Source organism: Canis lupus, chromosome 2, assembly GCF_048164855.1.
Source record: "Canis lupus baileyi chromosome 2, mCanLup2.hap1, whole genome shotgun sequence".
In the NCBI taxonomy this organism is placed as follows: Eukaryota; Metazoa; Chordata; class Mammalia; order Carnivora; family Canidae; genus Canis; species Canis lupus.
In genome coordinates, this window is record NC_132839.1 from 74,245,662 (window position 1) to 74,269,833 (window position 24,172).

At 35.5% G+C, this 24,172-nt stretch overlaps 1 protein-coding gene across 7 annotated transcripts in view; it reads right to left on the reverse strand.

The window, feature by feature from the left end:
• Positions 1-2,512: 2,512 nt before the first annotated feature.
• The window catches only part of UBE2K (ubiquitin conjugating enzyme E2 K), a 68,132-nt gene continuing 46,472 nt past the window's right edge, over positions 2,513-24,172 (reverse strand). For 4 of the 7 annotated variants that reach the window (XM_072807162.1, XM_072807181.1, XM_072807189.1 and 1 more), the window contains 4 exons: positions 21,712-21,794; positions 10,754-10,853; positions 6,798-6,926; positions 2,513-6,506 (listed from right to left, as the gene is read on the reverse strand). In XM_072807162.1, the coding sequence (XP_072663263.1) occupies positions 6,432-6,506; positions 6,798-6,926; positions 10,754-10,853; positions 21,712-21,794 (387 nt within the window). In that variant the 3' untranslated portion in view covers positions 2,513-6,431. Of the gene's footprint in view, positions 6,507-6,797; positions 6,927-10,753; positions 10,854-21,711; positions 21,795-21,884; positions 21,922-24,172 lie in introns of those variants that run through there. The other 3 variants (XM_072807197.1, XR_012021522.1, XR_012021517.1) reach the window with 3 other exon arrangements.

Below are 24,172 nucleotides of genomic sequence, written 5' to 3' on the forward strand. Positions count from 1 at the left end.
TCTGTATCTCTCTTGAATAAATAAATAAAAATCTTTAAATAAATAAATAAATAAATAAATAAATAAATAAATAAATAAATACTCTACACCCAACGTGGGGCTTGACTCACGACCCCAAGATCAAGAGTCACATAGTCTACCTAGTGAGCCAGCAAGGTGCTTCAAATCTGTTTTTGTCTTTTGATTTGATCTCTATGTCATGACATCTTAATAAGGTTAATCTGAAAGGAGCTACACATCTCCTCATATACAAAGACAGATGGAATGATACAATTATGAATCAAAGCATCTATAGTGGAATAAAATATTAAAATACAAACAAATGGAATAAAATGGCTTTCAGGGCTAATTAGATTTTGTGGTTTAAATGACCATTTTCTATGGGTTCCATAAACCAAGAAAATTGCTATTTATTCTATTACTCCAAAGACAGAGAAAAGTATGTTTGGTGCATGTGAAGTAACTTCAACAGAAGTCATGGAACCTTACAGTTGAAGCTAGTTTATCAAACATTCTGTTCAATTCATAACATTGATTTGACTGGTTTGGGTACACTTTCCTTGAAGACCTTATTCCCACCTGAACTGCTTTTCCTTTTCATGCTTGCAAATGATCCCTCCGTATTTCCTATTTTCAAGGAAAACAAGAATAGCATTATAGGTCTGAAAATGCTACCAAGTTTAGTAGGCACATAGAAATACAATATCATGGGGTTTCTACAACAAAACCCCTGTGACTCTAGGTATCCGACTCATGTCATTCATCTCATAATATAATGCAAACAATAATGTGCACAAAGGAAAAATGTATTTCACATATTAAAAACTGAGGAATAAATACCGTAACTAAAGAGCTGTATGTTAGCTGTGTAAGTGAAGAAAAGGCCTGTGACTAGCTGCTCTTACATCAAGTTAGTCATATTCTGTACATGCAGCAAAGCTTTTATGCTGTAAATGAGAAACAAAGTATTAGGTATATTAACTCTGTAAGAAAATACTTTGGGTGTCTCAAATGTCCAGTTTTATTGTATTTGTTTTACCTATATGTATTTATAAAAGGCTCTATATATTGTACACTGAGTATTTAAACAGCTTGGCCTTCTTGATTTTGGTTCTGTATCTTATTAAAAGGTCAGTTTACAATAGGGAGATTAAATAGAATAAAGTTGTGCTTTAATGTCTTTTTACTAAAATTAAATGGGGTAAAAGGAACATTACAACATGAATACATGAGTAGATAGTATATTACTATAGGACATTACTTCTAAAAGGCATTAGAGAATTCATATTATTTCACTGAAAATTTTCAATTCTTCAATGATTGAAACAAAACATATACCAAGTGTTTACTACCCTTGAATCTGACCATCTTTTGCTAGGGGTTGGTATGAGAGCTCACTTGAATTCCATGTTATTCTTGATTTAATATGTAAAGATCCAGCTTGCTCCATGAAAAGAGCACTTCATACTGGTATTCCAGTCAGGAGGAATTCCATCTCCAGGCTACAGAAAAGTCATAGGTCTGCTGAGAGCTGGTTATGAATGCCCTAGAGACATAAAGTAACAATCAGTTTTGCCATGTGAAAAAACTAGTACAAAACCTAACCAATAGAGCCTCTTTTAAATTATCAGTATTGGAGGCAGGGGGTAATCCAAGGATAGTAACCCAGGACTTCCTGAAACAATTCAGTCTTTTCCATGGGAACGGGCACCTTCTTTCCAGAATGATTTGTGTGCATATATGAAAACAGAATAAACATTACTTTCAGTACCAACTCACTCTGGATTACTCTGTATTTTGGATTAGAACCTAGCCAAATAATGTTCTATTTTCAAATAAATAACTTTAATTAAACAGTTTCAACACATTTTTAAATTCAAGGATCCAATATAATTTATCCCATTTATCATCATATCCTCATCACTATGAACCTTGTCTACATGGTTCTTTTTCTTGCTCAAAGTAATGTGGAAGCTTAACTGCCTATCCTTAGAGGAGTACCCAGAAAGAAGATATAAACCATTTTCAGGGGAAAACATGCATGCATTTATTTTTAAGAATTCCCAGTAAGGGGGGAAAAAAAATTCAACATCTTTAAAAATGTGTTTATTTTTAAAAAAATCAGTTGTGTACAAAAGTGTTTCGTAGTTTTTAATTCTCAAGACAAATACCCAACCCTCCACCCACAGCCCACCCTGCTTCAATGGTCTTTCTGGTAACCCTCCCATTTTCCCCTTACAGGAAGTTAATGGCTCAGAATAGACCCTCCTACAGAATTTATCATCACTAACAGATTGTTTAGAATAGAGATCTAGAGAAGCTAACAAGCAAGGTTCTTTTCTCAGTGAGGTTAATGAGAATCCCTATAATGGCAGTAGACTTCCAGCAGACACCACAACAAAGCACCATCAATTGCTGAAAGCTAAAAAATAGATATTATTTTCAATAGCATTTCATTTTCTATTGGAAAAGTCTTTAAATTACATTAAATAAGTCTCTTTCCCCCCAAAGAAATAGTCTAGCTTTTATTATGATGCCTGTAAAAAGTAGGTAACAGCAAGCACACAAAGATCATTTAACAGCACAGTGCAATGATTTGTATTCACTCACCCCCTAGAACCAAACTGATAAAACTGTGCCACACCTGATATATATAGCAGCATGGTTGAAATAACCAAGCAAAAGGTGACACATTCACAACTTACATTTAGGTGAAGATCACAGGTTTATGAGGGTAGATCAGTCCAATAAAGCAGTAACAGAACAAACAGGACAAGGGAGATACTAACATTCCCCTATCCCTATGCCACAAGATTTTTGATCCATATTGCAACAGTGCAAACAGAACATGTGACATTATATGTTAGACAAGGCAGAAAAGTAACATTGGGAAAAGGCTATTTATCAGTAAATACTTCAAGTTACCTTCTTCCCCAGTGATAGCAAACAGCTGATGTTAAGCATTTATATTAAACTGGTACTAAAGGAATGGAAATGCGAATTTTTAAAATCAATGGTTTGTACCCTGGAATTGAAATTTCTTTAACTAGAAAAAGTGATTAATACAACATCATTTTGTAAAAGTCCATGAAATAAAGTTAACTGTAAACAGACGGCTTCCTTTATCATCATATCCAAACATTGTTTCCATCTATGTACAAGAAAGTATACCTGACTCCAAAGCTTCCCTGCCTGAATCCATCTTAAATCTTTAAAACAACAAAAATGCTTTATTTTTTCCTGTGTTGCTATAAGTACTGTGGGAACATTATCATATCCCTACTGTAGAGTTTTAAAAGCTCAAATCAGGCATACACTTATAGCCAAGATCTGCTTTTCATAGCGATAAACTTATTAATAAGCAGCCTAAACAGTAACACAATATGCTGCAATCTATAGTGCATAAATAAGCAATATCCACTTTAACTGCCAATTCTTTCTCATAGATACTTTAAAAATTATTTTTGCATAGTTTTAAGCGCCACCAACAATCGTGAAATACTTCCAAAAAAAAAAAAGTCAGTCTTACTTTCATTTCATAGATTACTCTCCTCAAAAGAAAAATACCCAGAATCCAAACATATATATACTTGAATGTATTATGTGTTTAAGTAAACCACAGTCACAATTCCAAATATTTCGGGGAGCCAACTCAAAGAATTTAATTTAGTACAAAGTTCCTCAAATATTTATATACCACCTACTGTATACTTACTTGGGTGACAAATTGCTATTCATTCATTCAGTCAGTAATCTGTACTGAAATACTATACAATTAAGTATTTGTCTTTTTAAAAGTTGGGGACATACCCAGGAAACACCCAATTATAATAAAAGCCTACTGGAATATCAGTGACCTCTAGCAAATCTGCCTGCCCTAAATGAGGTATCATTTAATATATATATATATGCATTAAATATATATATATTTAACCATCATTTTTGAGGCCTTTACAACTGATGAATCACAAAAAAGTCAGAAATATAAAAAATAATTTCCACCAGGGTATCTTTTCTCTAGACCTGCACTTTTAGTGTCCTTTTCCCAAACACGTTAAGACCAGAGGGGGAAAAATTGCCTTAATTTTTATGTTTGGGGAAATACATTTATCTGTAGAAGAGTGAAAAACAAGAAACTGAAAGACGGTGAGAAATGCACCAGAAAAGAGAGAGGGATTATCACATTTAATGTAAAGGAGGTAAGTAAATTTTTGAAATGAAAATGCATCATGGAGAACCTCTCATACCAAATATTATTCTTTTCAATTTCCTGGGCACTGAGGATGTTGAAGTATAGTTGGATGAGATTACCTATGGGCTAATGTGCATAAAAATCAAAGGCAAGGTATAAAGGTATAGCTGCCTCCAAGAGCTAAGTATGTAATGCTTGACCTTAGTAACCTCTGAGTTCATTCTCTTTTGTCTAACCACAGGACAATTAAATATACCCTGATAATATAGGCAAATAGTTAACTGGGTAGATGTGTTTGATATTTAAAATAATCCAAATATTACCAAACCAACCCTCCACTAAAACAAAACAAAACAAAACAAACTAACCAATAGTGGAACAAAGCTGCCCACATTTTCACACAATCCCAACCTTACTTCAAAATATAAAGAAAAGTACAAGGTTTTAGCTATTTAAAATAAATAAAGAAAAATCTTGTTTCCTTTGGCATCTTTAGAAAGTAACTAAACTATAACAATTAAAGGAGGTGATTGTATAAAGAAATTTATGCTTAAGCAAATATATAGGGGAAAAAAACATAGCAACTTGTGTTTAGTATGCAATAATATCAACTACAAGAGTTTACTATTAATTAGGAAAGCCTTACAAGTTTTTGGAAGAACCTTCACATCTTTAATATTACAATATATTTAATAATGGTTCTTTTATTGCTTCTAAGATTATGGAGAAGTCAAATGAAATTATGCTGAATTTATGGTTCAAAACTATTTTCCAAACACTTAATGATTATAATTTAGGATAAATAACACTTGAAGAAAGCAAACCTTTTATAAATATGACTTTCAATATACAGCCTTACTTTAATTCATTCTCATTCCATTACATTTTTGTTATTCTGCATTGGTCCTGAAAATTTAATAAGAACTGTTTCTATGTATAGAACTGCCTGCATAAATCCATTTCAGTCTTCATAAAATGGTCACATTAGTGTTTGAGCTTGCAAAACTAATAATTTTCAAACTTTTGAACTTAGAATGAAATGTAACTTTAATACGAATAGAAAGTCTGACTATGTACAAGAAAAGGTAAAGTTTTCAATTCTCATATTATCAGAAACATCATAAAGAAAGCTAGATTTATAACACACTTCTATTCCTATGTGTATCTGAAGTATGTACAGTAGAACACCACACAGCTTTCATGTGTCAATAGGGGCAAATGCAATCAAGAGTGACTTTTAAAGTACCTGATAAAGTAATCTCTGTAAAGTCAAAATTAGGCTAAAAAACTGCCAATAGTTGATTGCATCATTTCAAGTTCTCAAAGAAAATTTCATCAGTTTAAAAATAGAAAGATGTCAAATTCACTGAAAAACTAAGTTAGGTTCTTTCATTAAATCTTGGGAATATTGCAACAAGTATTTACTATTTTTGCAAGAGGAACAAAATTGGCAGCTCCATTTTTACATTATTACTCACATTGGAAAGTTTTAAGAGTGAAGAGCTATAACAAAACATTCCAAATGGATGACCTAAAAATGGAGCAAGGGATACTGTCCCTCGGCATATTTCCCCACCAAATATAGAGAAATTTACTATTAGAATATTAGCTGTGTGTGCTAAGAAGGGGAAAAATAGATATGGTGTCCTAGTCTGTTGACAAGGACAAAAAGGCTCTGAATAGGTCACCATCTTCAATTCTGGATAAATCTCATATTTAAGAATTCTCAAATGCTTAAAATGGTGGTCTTTTCAGCTACCCATCCTAAGAAGTCAAGTACAAGCATGCAAGTAAATTCACAGGCACAGAGGATCCATGTTAAAAACAGTTAAGGTAGCTGTGATGCAACACCAACAATTTGAATGGCCCTGACACACTCAAAATATTATCTTAATTATTCAACGAAATCCTGAAGCAAACTCTTGCTAGTCTTGGTACACTGCTAAACACTAAAGTAGCATGTTTTTTCCATGGTTTTAGCTTAGCTCAAAGAATTTTTACACTATTAAGAAAAAAAAAATTAAAGTATTTCCCCTTTTTAAATTTACACAGACGTTTAATTAGCTTTATTTACAGAGCAGGGATTTTTTTTTTTTCAGTCTCCAATGGTGCCTAGATAACATCATTAGGCAAGAATGCCAGTTTAAAAGAAATCTATGCAGAATCCTAAAAATAACAGATGTTGATGCTCCTCAAGAAGGGGCAAGCTTGACTATATCAGCAGCTCTTTCTCTATGCCTCAGTTACTCAGAAGCAATTCTGTTGCAGTCTCTACATCCCATGATTTTGAAGACAAGGCCACTATTACCGCATTCTGTAGGGAAGAAAGGGGACAAAAAAAATCAAATCTCAAAACATATTTTTAAAATACTGAATCATGCACTGTCTTCATATTGAAAAATCACACCTTGTATCTGTAGTGCGTAACAAGCTTCTAAACCAATGACTGGAATTAGCCAAAGGGGAAAAAAATCACTGATTATAATAACAGAAGTTTATAAAACCTGATTTATAGCATCTCTGAACGACTTTTGTCAGCCAAGGATTTGCAGCAATAATTTTAAATCAATAACTACATCAGAAAAGCAAGCTTTTTGGTACTTACCCTATCAAAGCCCATAGCACATAGGTTTTCTATTTTTTTGGTGTATTCTGGACTAGAAACTGGTGCACCAGCATACACATGTGCCCAAAGTCGAGCTGTCTGTTTGAACATTTCGGGATTTTGTTTGTACTATAATGAAGAAAAAAATTGAACAATATGACAATGCAGTCACAATATTCAATACTTAATAACCTAAGAACTGGCTTTTTCTAAGTAAAAATAATTTACATTTAAAATGTGATTGATTCTAGGTAGCCCTGGTGGCTCAGGGGTTTAGCATCGCCTTCAGCCCAGGGCGTGATCTGGGATAGAGTCCCACATTGGGCTTCCTGCATGGAGCCTGCTTCTCCTCTGCCTGCGTCTCTGCCTCTCTTTCTCTCTCTCTCTTTCTGTCTCTCATGAATAAATAAATAAAATAATAAAATAATAAACAAATAAATAAATAAAATGTGATTGATTCAACTTTCTGTTGCAAACAAGGTCACTCAAGAAAAAAAGTCTGACCTGAAGCTCTGATTCACAAATGTTGACCAAAAAAGAAAAGAAAAAGAGCAATTATACTTACCAGTTTTAATCTCCAATTTCAATAGATGTAAGTAACAGAAAACTAATACCAGTGAAGTGATGTACACATATTTTTCTAAACACTGCAAAGTGTGAAACATTATACAACCAAAGAGAATTATCTGCTTCTAAAATTGTAGGGACAGTAACAAATGTGACCAACTTTCATATATATATTTTTAAATTTATTTATTCATGAGAGAGACAAGAGAGAAAGAGAGAGAGGCAGAGACACAGGCAGAGGGAGAAGCAGGCTCCATGCAGGAGCCCGATGCAGAACTCAATCCCGGACCCCAGGATTATGCCCCAAAGCTGAAGGCAGACTCTCAACCACTGAGCCACCCAGGCAAACCAACTTTCATATTAACCACAGCTCAGAATAGAATACAAGTGGACTTTGCTATTTTGCTGAAACTGTATTAATATACAGTGATTCAAGAAAATACCATGTGCAAAGGCTTTTTAAGAAAGATTTTATTCTGGGGGCACCTGGCTGGCTCAGAGGTAAAGCATGCAACTCTTTTACTTGGGGTTTTGAGTTCTGGCTCAATGTTGGGCATGGAGCCAACTTAAAGGAAAAAACAAGATTTTTAAGTAATCTCTGCACCCATCATGGAGCTCAAACTTACAATCCTGAGATCAAGAGTTGCATGCTCCACAGACTGAGTCAGTCAACCAGATGCCCTAATATGCAGTATTTTAATTTATACCATGTTTTGAGATGTTTATGAACCCACCATACAGTACTTTTAGTTTTTTTAAAAGATTTTACTTATTTATTCATGAGAGATACAGAGAAAGAGAGAGAGAGGCAGAGACATAGGCAGAGGGAGAAGCAGGCTCCATGCAGGGAGCTTGACGTGGGACTTGATCCTGGGTCTCCAGGATCACACCCTGGGCTGAAGGTGGCACCAAACCGCTGAGCCACCCAGGCTGCCCAGATAAATTTATTCTTAAATACTTTGGAACCAACATTACTTAATAATGGAAGTATATACATTTAAAGTAACTGTTCAATTCACTTTAGTATTCCTTTTAAAAGTACTTTACATGGGGATGCCTGGGTGGCTCAGTGGTTGAGCATCTGCCTTCGGCTCAGGGCCTGATTCTGGAGTGCTGGCATCCCTTGCAGGGAGCCTGCTTCTCCCTCTGCCTATGTCTCTGCCTCTCTCTGTCTCTCTCATGAATAAAATAAGTAAAATCTTTTGAAAAATAAGTAAAATTATATGTATTGAGTATTCTAAGACTGATATGCTTCTATTATATATTAAAATAATACATCTAGTTTCTACTTGTATTAAGAATTCTTGCGAATTCTAAACAAGGAAATATGTCAAATTATTGAACTGTTCTAGGAGCTGGAGAAAGTTCCATGTCCAGCCTCAGCCCTTGAGGCTCATAACTCCACAGGAAATCAAAGTTGAGACTTCAAGCCATGCCGACTACCAAAAGCGAACGAACAGCACATATATATAGCATGTAAAACCCTAATTCTAAGCACTCTGAAACAAACATTATATTAATAAGGATATACAGAAAATAAGGAGTGAACAGATTTTTTTTTTCAGATCTTAATTATTCATTCGAGAGAGAGAGAGAGAGAGAGAGGGAGGGGGAGAGAGAGAGAGAGAGAGGAAGAGAGAGAGGCTAGCCTGATACAGGACTCGATCCCAGGGCCCAGGATCACGACCTGAGCCAAAGGCAGATGCTCAACTCTGAGCCACCCAGGTACCCCAGAGCAAACAGCTTTTCAAGGGAAAGGAACAGGTTTATTAATAGGAACCAGGCAGAGGAAACATAGCAGACCAGGTGAACTGACGGGTAGAAATGAATGACATCTTAAAAAAAGCAGGAGTCCATAAAAAACGGGAGTCCGAGGAATAATAAGAATTTAGGAGATGAAGCTGGTTTTGTGGACAGTTAAATCATGGAAAAACTCTGCAAACCAAAGAATCTGGATTTACCAAGTAGGTGATATCCGAGCTTCTAATAAGTTTTTAGTAGTAAAGTAAGATTTCTACTTTAAAAAGCTCACTGCTATCAAGTAGATGAAGGAAGGGACAGCTATCAGAGCAGTTGAACTAAGACATTTTTTAAAATGTGAACTAAGGCCGATCAGAGAAGTATGAGAGATATTGGGAATGGAATCACCAAGAGAAAAGAAGGCACAGAGAATTTCAAGTCTGTGGCTTGGATACTTAACTAAATAGGCGATGGTATCATAGAAGGATGGTCACGTTTGCAGGATTTAAGATTTTTTTTTTAAGATTATTTATTCATGAGAGACACGGAGAGAGAGAGAGGCACAGACATAAGCAGAGGGAGAAGTAGGCTCCATACAGGGAGCTGATGTGGGACTCGATCCCAGGTCTCCAGGACCACGCTCTGGGCTGAAGTCGGCACTAAACCACTGAGCCACCCGCGCTGCCCTGAGGATTTAAGATTCTACATTCAGTTTTGGGAATGCTATGCTGAGGTATCCATGAAACATATATAACTATCCAGTTCTGAACAGGCTCTTGCACTCAAGGAGAGGTAATGCCTAAACATTTTCTCAACTTACAGGTGATAGTATCAGTGTAGATATGATCATCCATGTGACCATATACAACAGTAAAAGTAAAAGGAATGATGTCTAAACCAAGGAACTCTTTTTAGAAGGAAGAAAAGAAATAATTGTAGGAACTAAGAAGGAATAACTACAACTACCAAGATGAGAAGAGAGTAGTATGTTAGAAGTTAAGAGAAGAAAAAAATTCCAAGTGGGGGACAAAAAAAAAAGCTCAGTAAATCCTAATGGCGTAGAACAGGGTTTCTCACAGGACCAGATAAGTAAACAAATGGATGTGGCTGTATTCCAATAAAACATTATTTACAAAAACAATAACTCTAGGTGTAATTTGCGGACCTCTGCCTTGGAGATCACATCAACTGAAAGATCAAAACTAAAAAATATTTATTCCATCTGGCAATTTTAAGATCCTTGGTAACTTTTACACTATGCCACTTCAGTCACAGCAAGAGCTGGTTAAAATTACCAGGGAAGGATTATCACTAAATGGAGGGATGGATAGATACGCACATGATAAAGCACGTATAGTAAAATGCTAATCACAGAATCCAGATGCAGGTAGGAATATGCGTATTCACTATATAAATATTTTGACATTGTGTTTGAAAATTTCCATTAAGTTTTTTAAAAAGCATCATATACTCAAAGTAGTGTATTAAAAATCAGTAGGTTTTCGCTATTACATCTGACAAAATAATCTTACCATGAGAAAGAAAACCATTTCCAAATTTAGTCTTTCTAAATAGAACTATGCTCATGTGTTAACACTGCAAATCACTACAGTAGTAGAAATTCATAGGTAAGTACAAGCAAGTCTTACCTGATTTGCTACTACTGCATCTTGTGGATCATCCGGTTCTGCAGCTGCCAAAAGGGCTTGCAATGACAATAATACCGTGCGGAGAGTCATTGCTGCAGCCCTAAAAAAACAAAACAAGAAAACATCTCAGTTAAGAACATGCAGCGTGACAAAAGTTAAGTGATTTTCTGAATATAAAAACTACTGGAGCTAAAAATAATCTAGATTTTTATCTTAATCATATAACTAAGTTATAGAAATTTATATATCTGCCTATCATATTTTTTTCTCCTTGACTTTATAATGAACGAATGAGTCTTTCTATTTCTTTTTTTTTTCTTTTTTTAATTTTTATTTATTTATGATAGTCACAGAGAGAGAGAGAGAGAGAGAGAGAGAGAGAGGGGCAGAGACTCAGGCAGAGGGAGAAGCAGGCTCCATGCACCGGGAGCCCGACGTGGGACTCGATCCCGGGTCTCCAGGATCATGCCCTGGGCCAAAGGCAGGCGCTAAACCGCTGCGCCACCCAGGGATCCCCAGTCTTTCTATTTCTAAGAGCAATTCAAACCATCCTGAACTGGATTTACTTTTCTTATTGTTGCCAATATCCTTTTGGTCAGCTTTACTCACTGACTTGACTTTCTATCCATTTCTCTAGACATAAAGTGGTAAACTAGTACGTACATGTAACTTTCTTTCAATGCCACTCCAAAAACACATAAGATACCATCAAGCAAATATTCCTTATTTTCAAGAAAGCCTGAAATCATTTCATAACATACTGAACTAGAGCAAGTTATTTGCTTTAAATATATCAGTTAATTTATGCACCTATATAAAGCAAATATTTATCTAAAAAATGGTATCTACAACCAGCAAGGATTCTTAGCATTTCTGTTAGGGAACTCTTTGATCAATACAGAAATATTATAAATACAAACACAACAATGAAATACATAAAATGCTGAAGAGTACTAAATAATAAACCCATTTTATTTTTGAAAGATTTTAGGGCAGCCCCGGTGGCGCAGCGGTTTAGCGCCGCCTGCAGCCCGGGGTGTGATCCTGGAGACCCGGGATCGAGTCCCACATCGGGCTCGCTGCATGGAGCCTGCTTCTCCCTCTGCCTGTGTCTCTGCCTCTCTCTCTCTCTGTGTCTCTATGAATAAATGAATGAAATCTTTAAAAAAAAAGTTATTATTATTAAAAGATTTTAAAGTAATTTCTACACCCAACGTGGGGCTTAAACTCAAAATCCAGAGATCAAGAGTCACATGCTCTACTGACTGAGCTAGCCAGGCACCCCCCAATATACCCATTTTAACCATACAAATTAGATCATTCTAAATCTTTTTCAAATGGATTCTTCATTATAACCATGGATCAGAGAAAATTACTGAGTCACTTTTTTCTCAATTTTCCAGGACGTCACCATCCTAGATGATTACAATAAAAGTTAATTTTTTTACCAACAATGGACGCCTTAAGGCACTGTATCTCATAAAGTGTAGTTTCACCTACCAGTAGTGTCAACATCACCTGGGGAACTTTAAGAAATGAAAATCTTCAGTCTCATCCCAGACCTACTGAACCAGAAACTCTAGGGTGATTTATAACAAGCACTCCAAGTGATTCTTATGCAACCTAATATCTGAGAAATACTGCTTTAACGGATTACAGTTTGAGCTAATTAAGAAAGGCTGTTCTAGGGGCATGTGGGCGGCCCAGTCAGTTAAGTGTCCAACTCTTGGTTTTAGCTCAGGTAGTGATCTCAGGGTTGTGAGACAGATCCATGTCAGGCTCTCTCAATGCAAAGTCTGCTTAAGACTCTTTCCCTCCCTCTCTAAAATAAATAAAAAGGAAGGAAGGAAGGAAGGAAGGAAGGAAGGAAGGAAGGAAGGAAGGAAGGAAGGAAGGAAGGAAGGAAGGAAGGAGAGAGAGAGAGAGAGAGAGAGAGAGAGAGAGAGAAAGAAAGAAAGAAAGAAAGAAAGAAAGAAAGAAAGAAAGAAAGAAAGAAAGACTGTTTTAAAACAATACAATAAAATCAGTACACGACTGTAGATCTGTATCTTATATATTAATTAAAAATTACTTACAAATGAACCATCTAAAATGCAATCAGAGTAAAATTTTTTATTGATCAATCTACCCTTTTAGAAAGGCTTACAAGAATAGGAAAAATTGGTTAGAACACAAAAATTAGCTGAAATGCTAAACTAGCATTAAAGAGAACAGAATTTTTTTTAAAGATTTATATATTTATTTAAAAGAGAAAGAGCACGAGTCAGGGGGAAAAATGAGGGGGGCAGAGGAAGAAGAAGCAGACTCCCCTGAGTACAGAGCCCAATGCAGGGCTCAATCTCAGAACCCTGGGGCTCCCTGGTCAATGGGGAATCTGCTTCTCTCCCTCTACCCCTCTCCCCTGCTCACGCGCACCCTCACTCTCTCAAATAAATAAAATCTTAAGTTATATAATTTTAATTAATACAATTATTTCTTTCAAGGAAATTTATCTGAATACTAAAGAAAAATCTTCATTCAAGGAAGGTTTTTTTTTTTTTTTTTTTAAGATTTTATTTGACAGAGTGCGCACAGGCACACACAAAAGCAGGGGGAGTGGCAGGTAGAGGGAGAGGGAGAAGCAGGCAGACACTTAAACCAAGACACCCAGGCACCCTTCAAGGAAGTATTTCATACTAAAACAATTATTAAACCAACAATAATTTGGGGCACCTGGGTGGCTCCTTCTGTTAAGAATCTGCTTTTGGCTCAAGTCATGATCCTGGGATCTGGAATGGAGCCCCACATCTGGCTCCCTGATCAGTGGGAGGTCTGCTTCTCCCTCTGTCCCTCCCCTCACTCATGCATACTCAGTGAGATGAGTAAATAAAATCTTAAAAAAAAAAATAAACTCACAATAATTTTAAGTTGCAATAAAAATAAGAAAACATAAAATAAAAGCTATTTAAATCTCACAAATCTGAGCAAAACCTAATAACACTACATAGCTTTATATATTATATCTCAATAAGCCAAAATATTTTTAAAACTTGAGCCCTCAAAAGCATGAATTTGGATCCTTGTTTTACACATACATAAAAATTAAGTGAAAATGGATCAAAGACCCAAGTGCAAAAGCTAAAATTATACAACTCTCTCTTTTTTTTAAAGATTTTATTTATTTATTCATGAGAGAGAAGAGAGAGAAAGAGAAGAGAGAGAAAGAGAGAAAGAGAGAGAAGCAGACACAGGCAGAGGGAGAAGCAGCTCCACGCAGGGAGCCCAACATGAAACTTGATCCCGGGTCTTCAGGATCATGCCCTGGGCTATAAAGACGGCGCTAAACCGCTAAGCTACCTGGGCTGTCCCAAATTATCCAACTCTTAAAAGAAAACACAGGGGAAGGCTTCATGACACTGGAGTTGACAATGAGTTCTTGGATAGAACATCAAAAGCACAGGCAACAAAAGAAAAAACAGGGAAATTGGTCTAATAGCAAAATTTTTTTTTTTTAAATCTTTATTTATTTATGATAGTCACACAGAGAGAGAGAGAGGCAGAGACACAGGCAGAGGGAGAAGCAGGCCCCATGCACCGGGAGCCCGATGTGGGACTCGATCCCGGGTCTCCAGGATCGCGCCCTGGGCCAAAGGCAGGCGCCAAACCGCTGCGCCACCCAGGGATCCCTCTAATAGCAAAATTAACTATGTAGACAGAAAAACCTCCTATGCAAAGGATAAAATGAAAAGCACGCCAGAGAATGTGAGAATATATATGCCAATCATGTATCTGATAAAGGGTTAATCTCTGAAATATATAACTCCTATCACTCAACAACAAAACCCAATTAAAAAATAAGAAAGGACCTGAACAAACATTTCTCCAGAGAAGATATACAAATTACCTGATAAGTGCATGAAAAGATGCTTAGTATCACTAACCCTTAGGGAAACAAATCAAATAATGAAATACTACCTCACATCTGTTAGGATGTTAACAAAACAAAAACAACAGCTGATGGTGAAGATGTGGAGTCATTGGAATCCTTATGCATGGAACAATTACAGAAAACAGTATAGCAATTCTCCAAAAAAATTAAACACAGAATTACTACATGATCTAACAATTCCACTTCTAGGTACATATCCAAAATAACTGAAAGCAGGGACTCAGATATTTGTACACTCATGTTCATAACAAGCATTATTCACAATAGCCAGAAGGTAGAAGTAACTAATTTCCATCAACCCATGAACAAAATGTGGTATATACATACACACAATGGAATATTATTCAGCCTTAAAAAAAAAGGAAGACAAATCAGACACATGCTGCAATGTGAATGAAACCTGATGACATTATGTTAAGTGAAGCCAGGAATACTATGATTCATGAAGTACTGAGAAAAGTCAAATTTAGAGAGACAGAAAGTAGAATGGTGGTTGTCATAGGTTGGAGGGTGAGAGAAATGGGAAGTTATTATTTAAAAGGTATAGATTCAGGTTCAAAAGATGAAAAGGTGGAAGGGAGTAGGGTAGAAGGATGAAGAGAGCACAGAGCACATTTTTAGAGTGCTGAAAATACTCTGTACACAATGATGGATACATGTCATCATACACTTGTTCAAATGCACAGAATAGACAATACCAAGAGTGAATCATAATATAGACAAAAGGACTTTGGGTGACTGAGAGATGTCAATGCAGATTCATCAGCTGCAACAAATTTACCATTCTGATAGAAGATGTTGATAATGGAGGAGGCTATGCATATGTATATGGGAAATTTCTATACCTTCTTCTCAATTTTGCTGTGAACCTAGTACTGCTTTAAAAAAATTAAGTCCTAGAGACTAGTAGCACACTATGAATATACTTAATAATACTCATCTGTACACTTACCACTTACTTGAAACAGTTAAGATTTCATGTTATATATGTCAATTAAAAAAACTAAGATGATAAATTGTGTCATATGTATTTTACAGTATAAAAAACATTTTTTAAAGTGAGAAACTCTTCCCTTACAGATTTGTAAATTCTTATTATAAATACTTTCTACTTCTTTTATTTATAGTGTCTTAATTTAGAATACACAAACTATTATAAATTCCTGGACTTACAACTTCAAAAAATCAGAAACTAAGGACCTAAAGATGAATGCTGAAAGGGACACTTTGCTCTCAATATGGAAGAAAAAAAAAAATCTTAGATTTGATTCATAACAATCTCAATGAGAAAAAGTTATGTTTTTTTTGTATGCTTAAAATTTTTCATAATGAAATATTAGGGGAGGTATTTATCAGCTATTAAGAATTAGTTGGTGGGATCCCTGGGTGGCTCAGCGTGGCGCCTGCTTTTCCCCTCTGTGTCTCTGCTTCTCTCTGTGTCCCTCATGAATAAATAAATAAAATCTTAAAAAAACATTAGTTGGCTAAAAGATACCTAAATGAAACCTGAAACTAATATTGTATGTCAACTACACTTCAATAAAAACAAAAAATGGACTCAGCTGGTTAAGTGTAGGACTCTTGATTTTGGCTCAAGTCATGATCTCAGGATTGTGAGATCAAGCCCCATGTTGGGCTCTGCACTGGGTGTGGAGTCTGCATAGAATTCTCTCCCCTCTCCCTCTCCTTCTGCACCCCTCCCTTAAAACACACACACACACACACACACTTTAAGAGTGGGTGCAGGTAAAATGAATAAATAAATAAATAAATAAATAAATACTAGATGCTAGAGGGAAAAATACCCTAAATGCAAAGTTTTAAAAAGCTGGACAAAAAATTAATAACCAGTTGTAATAAAATTATTATCAAACCAAAACCTAGTCTTCTGGCTTTAAATACTGTAATATAGCATCTTTGATAGTGTAAAGAAATGTGCGTATTTTTTGACTGCTCTACATTAATTTTTAAATCTAAATTTAGTAATGTGAAAAAGTATACAAGTGAAAATACAATCTTTCACTACATTTACTGTTCTTTTTACGTAGTACTGACTAAATTCATAATACACTGAGATTTTTAGGATTGTGTGGAAAAAACAAATCCTAACAGGCAAATAAGAATGTAAAATTTCAAAATGTGTCAGCTAATTTTAATAGTCAGTGGATGATGTACCTTGCAAACCTATCTTCAGTAAATTAATTTTGCTCAGATCTCAATAAACAGTTAAGAGGACTAATTAAATATTTATGCACACAGACTCAGTAGGGCTTTCAATCATCATAAATTAGTTTTGGCTTATTTTGAATTTGGTAACAGAATCATACAATATATGCTTCTTTGTGTCTGGCTTTGGTCACTCAGCATGTCTGTGAGAATTATCCATGTTGTTCATGTTAATGTGCTTTTTTTTTTTTAACTGCTGTGTAGCATTTCATTGTATAATTATTCCATTAGTATCCATTTTCTTATTGATAGACATTTGGGTTATTGATTAAACGTGCTATAAATACTCTTGTACAAGTCTTTTAGTGGACAAATGCATTCATCTCTCTTGCATAGAGACCTAGGAGTGGAATTGCTAGGCCATATCAAAGGTACATATTTAGCTTTGGTGGATACTGCAGGTTGAGTGGTTGAACCACATTCCTACCATCAGAGCACAAGAACTATTTATAAGTGTGTAGTAGTATCTAATTGTAATTTTAATTTGCATCTCCCTGATGACTAATAATGCTAAGCACTGCTTATCAACCATCTAGGTATTCTCTTAATGCCTGTTCATGTCTTTTAGAAGGACAATATCACTTAAGTACAATTTTTTTAAAAGATTTTATTTATTCATGAGAGACACAGAGAAGAGAGGCAGATATAGGCAGAGGCAGAAGTAAGCTCCATGTAGAGAGCCCGACGTGGGACTCAATCCCAGGTCTTCAGGATCACGCCCTGGGCTGCAGGTGGCGCTAAACCACTGAGCCACCCGGGCTGCCCACATTTAAGTACAATTTTTATGTGTAGTCGTTTTCTTCTATTTCCCCAGGTAAATAGACACCTATAGTCATAATAGGTTGTCAGTGGAAAAACATCAGAAAATAGTTTCTACATAGGACACATTGTGGAGTTAAAAAAATAAACCATACTAACATAGAGTTGTTAAACATTAAAGGTAACTCACCATCTACATGTATTAACAAAAGACCAAGACAAATTTTTTCTAGTACACCTAGAAATTACTCAATGTTTATTCAATTTATTTTCTTTTTTAAAAATATTCTATTTATTTATTCAGGAGAGATACAGAGAGAAGTAGATTCCCCGTGGGGAACCCGATGTGGGACCTGATTCCAGGATCCCACGATCATGCCCTGAGCCAAAGGCAGACGCTCAACGACTGAGCCATCCAGGCATCCCTTATTTTTCTGAATATTATTATCCTGTAGTTTTCTTTACCAAATTCCAGCTCTGAAGCTAAATAAACATGAATAACCACTGCCAATTATACCTCAATAAATCTGGTGGGAGGCAGCTTAGGGTATTAGATATCCATGTATACCTAATGTCACCTATTTTTATCCAATGTGTCTTTGACATTTTTAAATATTACAATTATATAAATATGAAATGAGACTAAATTCAGCTATTTCACACCAGCCTAAGGAAATGGGACAGTTGACAAAAAGTGTTTCTGTACAAAAGTGCCAAGTTCTCTTTCTACATAATATACCATAATCTTTCAACTGTCTATAGGGAGATAATCAGAAGTGCGGTTATTGCTGGCTTAATTCTGAACAAAAAGGGAAGTCAGTGGAAAATTTTAGTCTGGAGCTTTATTTGTTTTTAAAAGGGGATGTCAGGAGGAGCAGAGAGATAAGTATCATTCTGGCTGCCGAGAACTGCTGAGTAGGGTAAAATCAGAAGCAGAGAGGCAGGCTACAGTAATCATTCAGGAAAGAGGTAATGTGACTCGGGCCAGGTAGTAATAGTGAAACTGCTAATAAAATTTTGGAGGTTTTACCAACAGATTTATAAACAGAGTACAGGGTACCAGAGAAATAAGAACCAAGGATCATGATGAGGTTTTGACCAGAACAAATGCAAGAATGTAGCTGCCAATAACTTAGATGAAGTGATACAGGTTTTGGGTTGGGGGAACATCAATTCAGTTTTCAACATGTTTGAGATGTCTACTACACACATATTGAAGTAGAGATGTTAAGCAGACATGAGAATATGAGTCTGGAGTTCAAGAAAGATAAATTTATGAGTTGCTGGTATTTAAAATCAGATGAGTATACCAAGGAAGTGAGTACAGATGAAAAGCAGCAGAAGTAAAGAGAGGACCAAGGTATTCTCATTTGCAAAGCTCCTAGAAACGAGGGAGGAAATAGTTAAGGAGTCCAGGGAATAGGCACAGAAAGGGGGAGAATAGAAGAACTAATGTCCCAGAAACCAGGTGAAAGAAAGAAGTACAATGTCTGCAAAAATTCATTAGTATCATTGAATGACCAATCTACTCTAAGAGGACTCTGAGATAACTTTATGGATAAAAACACTGAGGCCTACAAAATGTGAAAAGTCACAAAATAAAAGAATGACAGAATCTAATCAAGAAATGGGCAGAAAACATGAAAAGACATTTCTCCTAAAAAAACATACAAATGGCCAACAGATGAAAAAATACTCAACATCACTCGGCATCAGGGAAATACAAATCAAAACCACAATGAGATACCACCTCACGCTGACCAGAATGGCTAAAATTAATAAGTAAATAAAAGACAGATGTTGGTGAGGATATGAAGAAAGGGGAACCTTCTTACACTGTTGGTGGGAATGCAAACTGGTATACCCACTCTGGAAAAAAGTATGGAGGTTCCTCAAAAAATGGAAAATAGAGCTACCCTACGACCGAGCAATTGCACTACTGGATATTTACCAAAAGATACAAATGTAGTGAGCTGAAGGGGCATGTGCACATAGCAGCAATTTCCACAACAGCCATCATGTCCATCAACAGAAGAGTAGATAAAGAAGATGTGGTGTGTGTGTTTGTGTATACTACTATTCAGCCATCAATTTAAAAAAATGAAATCTTTCATTTACCATGACATGGATGGAACTGGAGTATATTATGCAAAGCAAAATAAGTCAGAGAAAGACAATTACATGATCTCACTCAGATGTGGAATTCAAGAAACAAAACAGGATCATAGCGGAAGAAAGGAAAAAATAAAAGATGAAATCAGAGAGGGAGACAAATCATAAGAGACTCTCAATCAAAGGAAACAAACTGACAGTCGATGGAGAGGAGGAAGATGGAGGGATGGGGTAACTGGATGATGGACACTAAGGAGGGCATGTGATGTAATGAACATTGGGCATTATATAAGGCTGATGAATCACTGACCTCTATACCTCTGAAACCAGTAATACATTATATGTTAATGAACTGAATTTAAATAAAAATCTTAAAATTATTCAGTATAGCTACTGTACAGATTTTAAAATAAATAAAAGAGGGATCCCTGGGTGGCGCAGCAGTTTGGCGCCTGCCTTTGGACCAGGGCGCGATCCTGGAGACCCGGAATCGAATCCCACATCGGGCTCCCAGTGCATGGAGCCTGCTTCTCTCTGCCTGTGTCTCTGCTTCTCTCTCTCTCTCTCTCTCTCTCTCTCTCTCTCTGACTATCATAAATAAAAATAAATAAATGAATAAAATAAAAAAATAAAAAATAAATAAAATAAATAAAAGAGTGACAGAATAAAACAAGGTCTATTCCACACTATTCAATGTTTAAGGGTATGGACTACAGATCACGAAATCAGACCCCAAGAGATGATCCGAGGGAGGAGGCTTTACTCAGATGTTCTATTAGAATGGAAAAGCAAAACCATATCAAGAGTTCTTGTCTGTTTATCCAGACTAAATAAACCAAATCACACAAACATTATATGTCATTCCTGTTTCACTTTGTTCAGGTTCCATTCTTTCCCTTTCTTAACAAATCAAACACATAGCTTATTAGTGTTTTTGCCCATTCTGATGTCCTGTTATATACTTCTTGTCTTAGTTTTTTATAGTCATACTGTTAGAATATGCCAGGCTCTACTCTAAGAAAATTACATAAAACAATTCACTTAATCCTTTTAATATCCTATGAAGTAGGTTTTAACCCCATCTTGTGAGATGAGGACACTAAGGCACAAAGTCTAGGTAATTTGCTCAAGACCACAGCTGAATTAATAGCAGAGTGAGGATTTGAACTTAATGGCTCCAGGGTAGGAACTCCTAAACACTCTGCTACTAACAGCAAATCAGACAAAACATGTTGAAAGCACTATAAAGTGCTATGCAAATAAAGATATCACTTACAAAGATAGGTACTCGTTTCTTTGAATTTGAGAACCTTGACTAAGCTCACTTAACATAACTTTTAAGATTTTTGTTGCCTATATTCCATCCAAATCAGAGCTGATTACTTCAATACTTAATTTTTTTAATCTTTCACAAGTATCTTCCAGAGATCGCAAAGAACCAAATTTACCACAAATGAAATCAAGACTTTTCAAAATATAAAGCTAGCATCTGACATTACCTAATAAGTCACTATGTAAATCACTGTGATCTCAATTCTAACACACTTCAAAAAAAAAAAAAGATTATTTATTGAGAGAGATCGTGAGTCCAAGTGCGCATGCAGAGGTGATGGCAGGGGTAAAGGAAGAGGTAGAGAGAATCTCAAGCAGACTCTGAGCTTATCTTGGGACTCAAAGTGGGGCTGGGGCTATGACTCTGAGATTGTGACCTGAGTTGAAACCAAGAGTCAGACGCTTAACCAACTGCGGCACCCACACATCCCAACACATTTTTGAATATGCACTTAAGAGATGTCATAAAGTTTTAAAATCACAGCCCAAATAAGAGAAAGTATAATATATGCTTATGTTCTGAGGCAATTACATGCGTAACATTCTAAATATAGCCTTGGAATTGATTGAGAGGGAAGAAGGTGAATTCAAAATCTCTTACCATTGATCTTTCAGGATATCCAAACAAATAGCCCCTGTGACGGAACTAATATTAGGATGCCATATTTTAGTGATAAACCGGACCTAGAATATAAAGCACACTTGAGTTTTTAAGTAACAGAAATAAAACACATATAGTTCAAGTATAACTACAAGAAAATGAAAACCTCAGATTAATATTAGGATGCCATATTTTAGTGATAAACCGGACCTAGAATATAAAACACACTTGAGTTTTTAAGTAACAAAAACACATATAATTCAAGTATAACTCCAAGAAAATGAAAACCTCAGATTAAAAAAAAAGTCCATACTTACATTACCATCATTTTGCCTAGCTGACGGGAGGGGCGTGGAAGACAAAGCATTCAGTAAACTGAATGTTGTCAATGACATAAATTCTTTTTAAACCTTTTAATAAATGCTCCACCTCTAAAGAAACCCAACAATTCCAGGTGTTTACAATTTATTTGAAAGGCACTGGCACTGAGGAGAGACTGAGGCTTTGAGTCTAAGAAATTTATCCAAAATCAAATAGTTAGCAATAGAATAACATGCAAACTTACACAATATCATTTCAGATTCTAAGTCTCTAATCACCTATTTGTCTTAGCATGGATGAATAAGAAGCCAACAAAGTGAAAATGCTAACTCTAACAGATCACCTTGAAATGAAATTGATCGAGTCCATCAGTTCTTACTTATGAGCGTTTGAAGGACCAATTACAATTATTATTTTGGGGGGGAACCTGTTACTATTATTTTTATATCTGACACATATAACAGTCATTTGAGTCAAAACTCCTTTACAATTAATAGATTAATTACTACAAGTCAAGCAATGTCTTTTTTTTTTTTTTTTTTTTTAAAGTAGGCTCCATGCCCAGCGTGAAGCCCAATTAGGGCCTGACCTCACCATACTGAGATTAAGACCTGAAAGTCAGATGCTTAACCAACTAAGCCACCCAGGTGCCCCAAGTCAAGTAAGTACTCTACAAAAATTAACTCGTCAATATGTGCTCCAAATCTAAGACATTTATGGAAAGAAGCTAAGCAGATGGCTTTCACTCCTTGTGACTCGATTTGTCTATACTACCTGTTACTACTTCCCTACCTAATTACTAACTTATATGCTAAAAAAACATTTCAAGTTACCAATTACTTCAAAACACCTAAAATTGATGGAATTTTTTCATTCCTTGATCCTTTTTAATTCTTAGAATAATTTTACTGCTTTCAAAGATATCCACTTCATCCACAGAATCACCAACTCATTAAACAAGACCATCACTGTATACTTGGGTTACTGAACAGTTTACAGACTTTAATACCTTCAGTTCTGCTTCCTTCAATCCATTTTCGACATTGAAACCAAGAGGATACTTTAAAGTATAACTGACTTATTACCCTACTTAAGGCCCCTGAATGACTGCTCATTCCCTTTACATAAGCCTGCACCCTTAAACTGACCCCTAGCCTATATCTCAAATCATCTTAAAAAAAACTTTTTTTTTTTTTTGCCTTGGGTCTTTTATATCTGTTTCTTCTCTCAATAACACATCTTGATGCCCTCTTCGGGTTAACTCCTATTTAATCCTTCAATTTTTAGTTTCCATATCACTTCTTCCTATCTGTTCTCATAGCACCCTGTATTTTCCTATGTCATCATATTGGTGACACTTCTATGATCTCTACCTTTTATGTCTGGCCTTCCCTAAAAGGCTGAGTATATATCCTGCTTACTAGAGCATCCCAAGTATCTAAAGTATCTCACACTCAATGAATATGCTATCAACATTATAACAAACCTATTACACAGCTAACCAGCATGCCTCTCAAATATAGAGCAGATCGAAGAAAGGCAAAAATGGCATATGTACAACAAATATCTCTTCATAACAGATATAACCACAATATCCATATCTTAATTTCTACCATTCATTGAGTTTAAAGCATAAAGATATAAAATAACCATATGCCATAATCTCAAGGACATAATCTCAGTAACTCAAGGACACTACAGCATTTTGTGACTTTATTTTTTTATTTTTTATTTTTATTTATTTTTTATTTATTTTATTTTTTTATTTATTTTATTTTATTTTATTTTATTTTATTTTATTTTATTTTATTTTATTTTTATTTTTATTTTTATTTTGTGACTTTAAAATGAAAATTGGGGATGCCTGCTGGGAGGCTCAGTGGTTGAGCATTTGCCTTTGGCTCAGGGCATGATGCCCTTGCAGGGAGCCTGCTTCTCTCTCTATGTCTCTGCCTCTCTTTTCATGAATAAATAAATAAAACCTAAAAAAAAAAAAAAAAAAAATGAAAATTGGTTTAATCTTTTCAACATTGGAAAAAGAATTTTATTTCATTTTTTGAAAAGTTTTTTTAAGTAACATCTACACTCAACATGGGGTTCCAACTCACAACCCTGAGATAAACAGGCACATGTTACACTG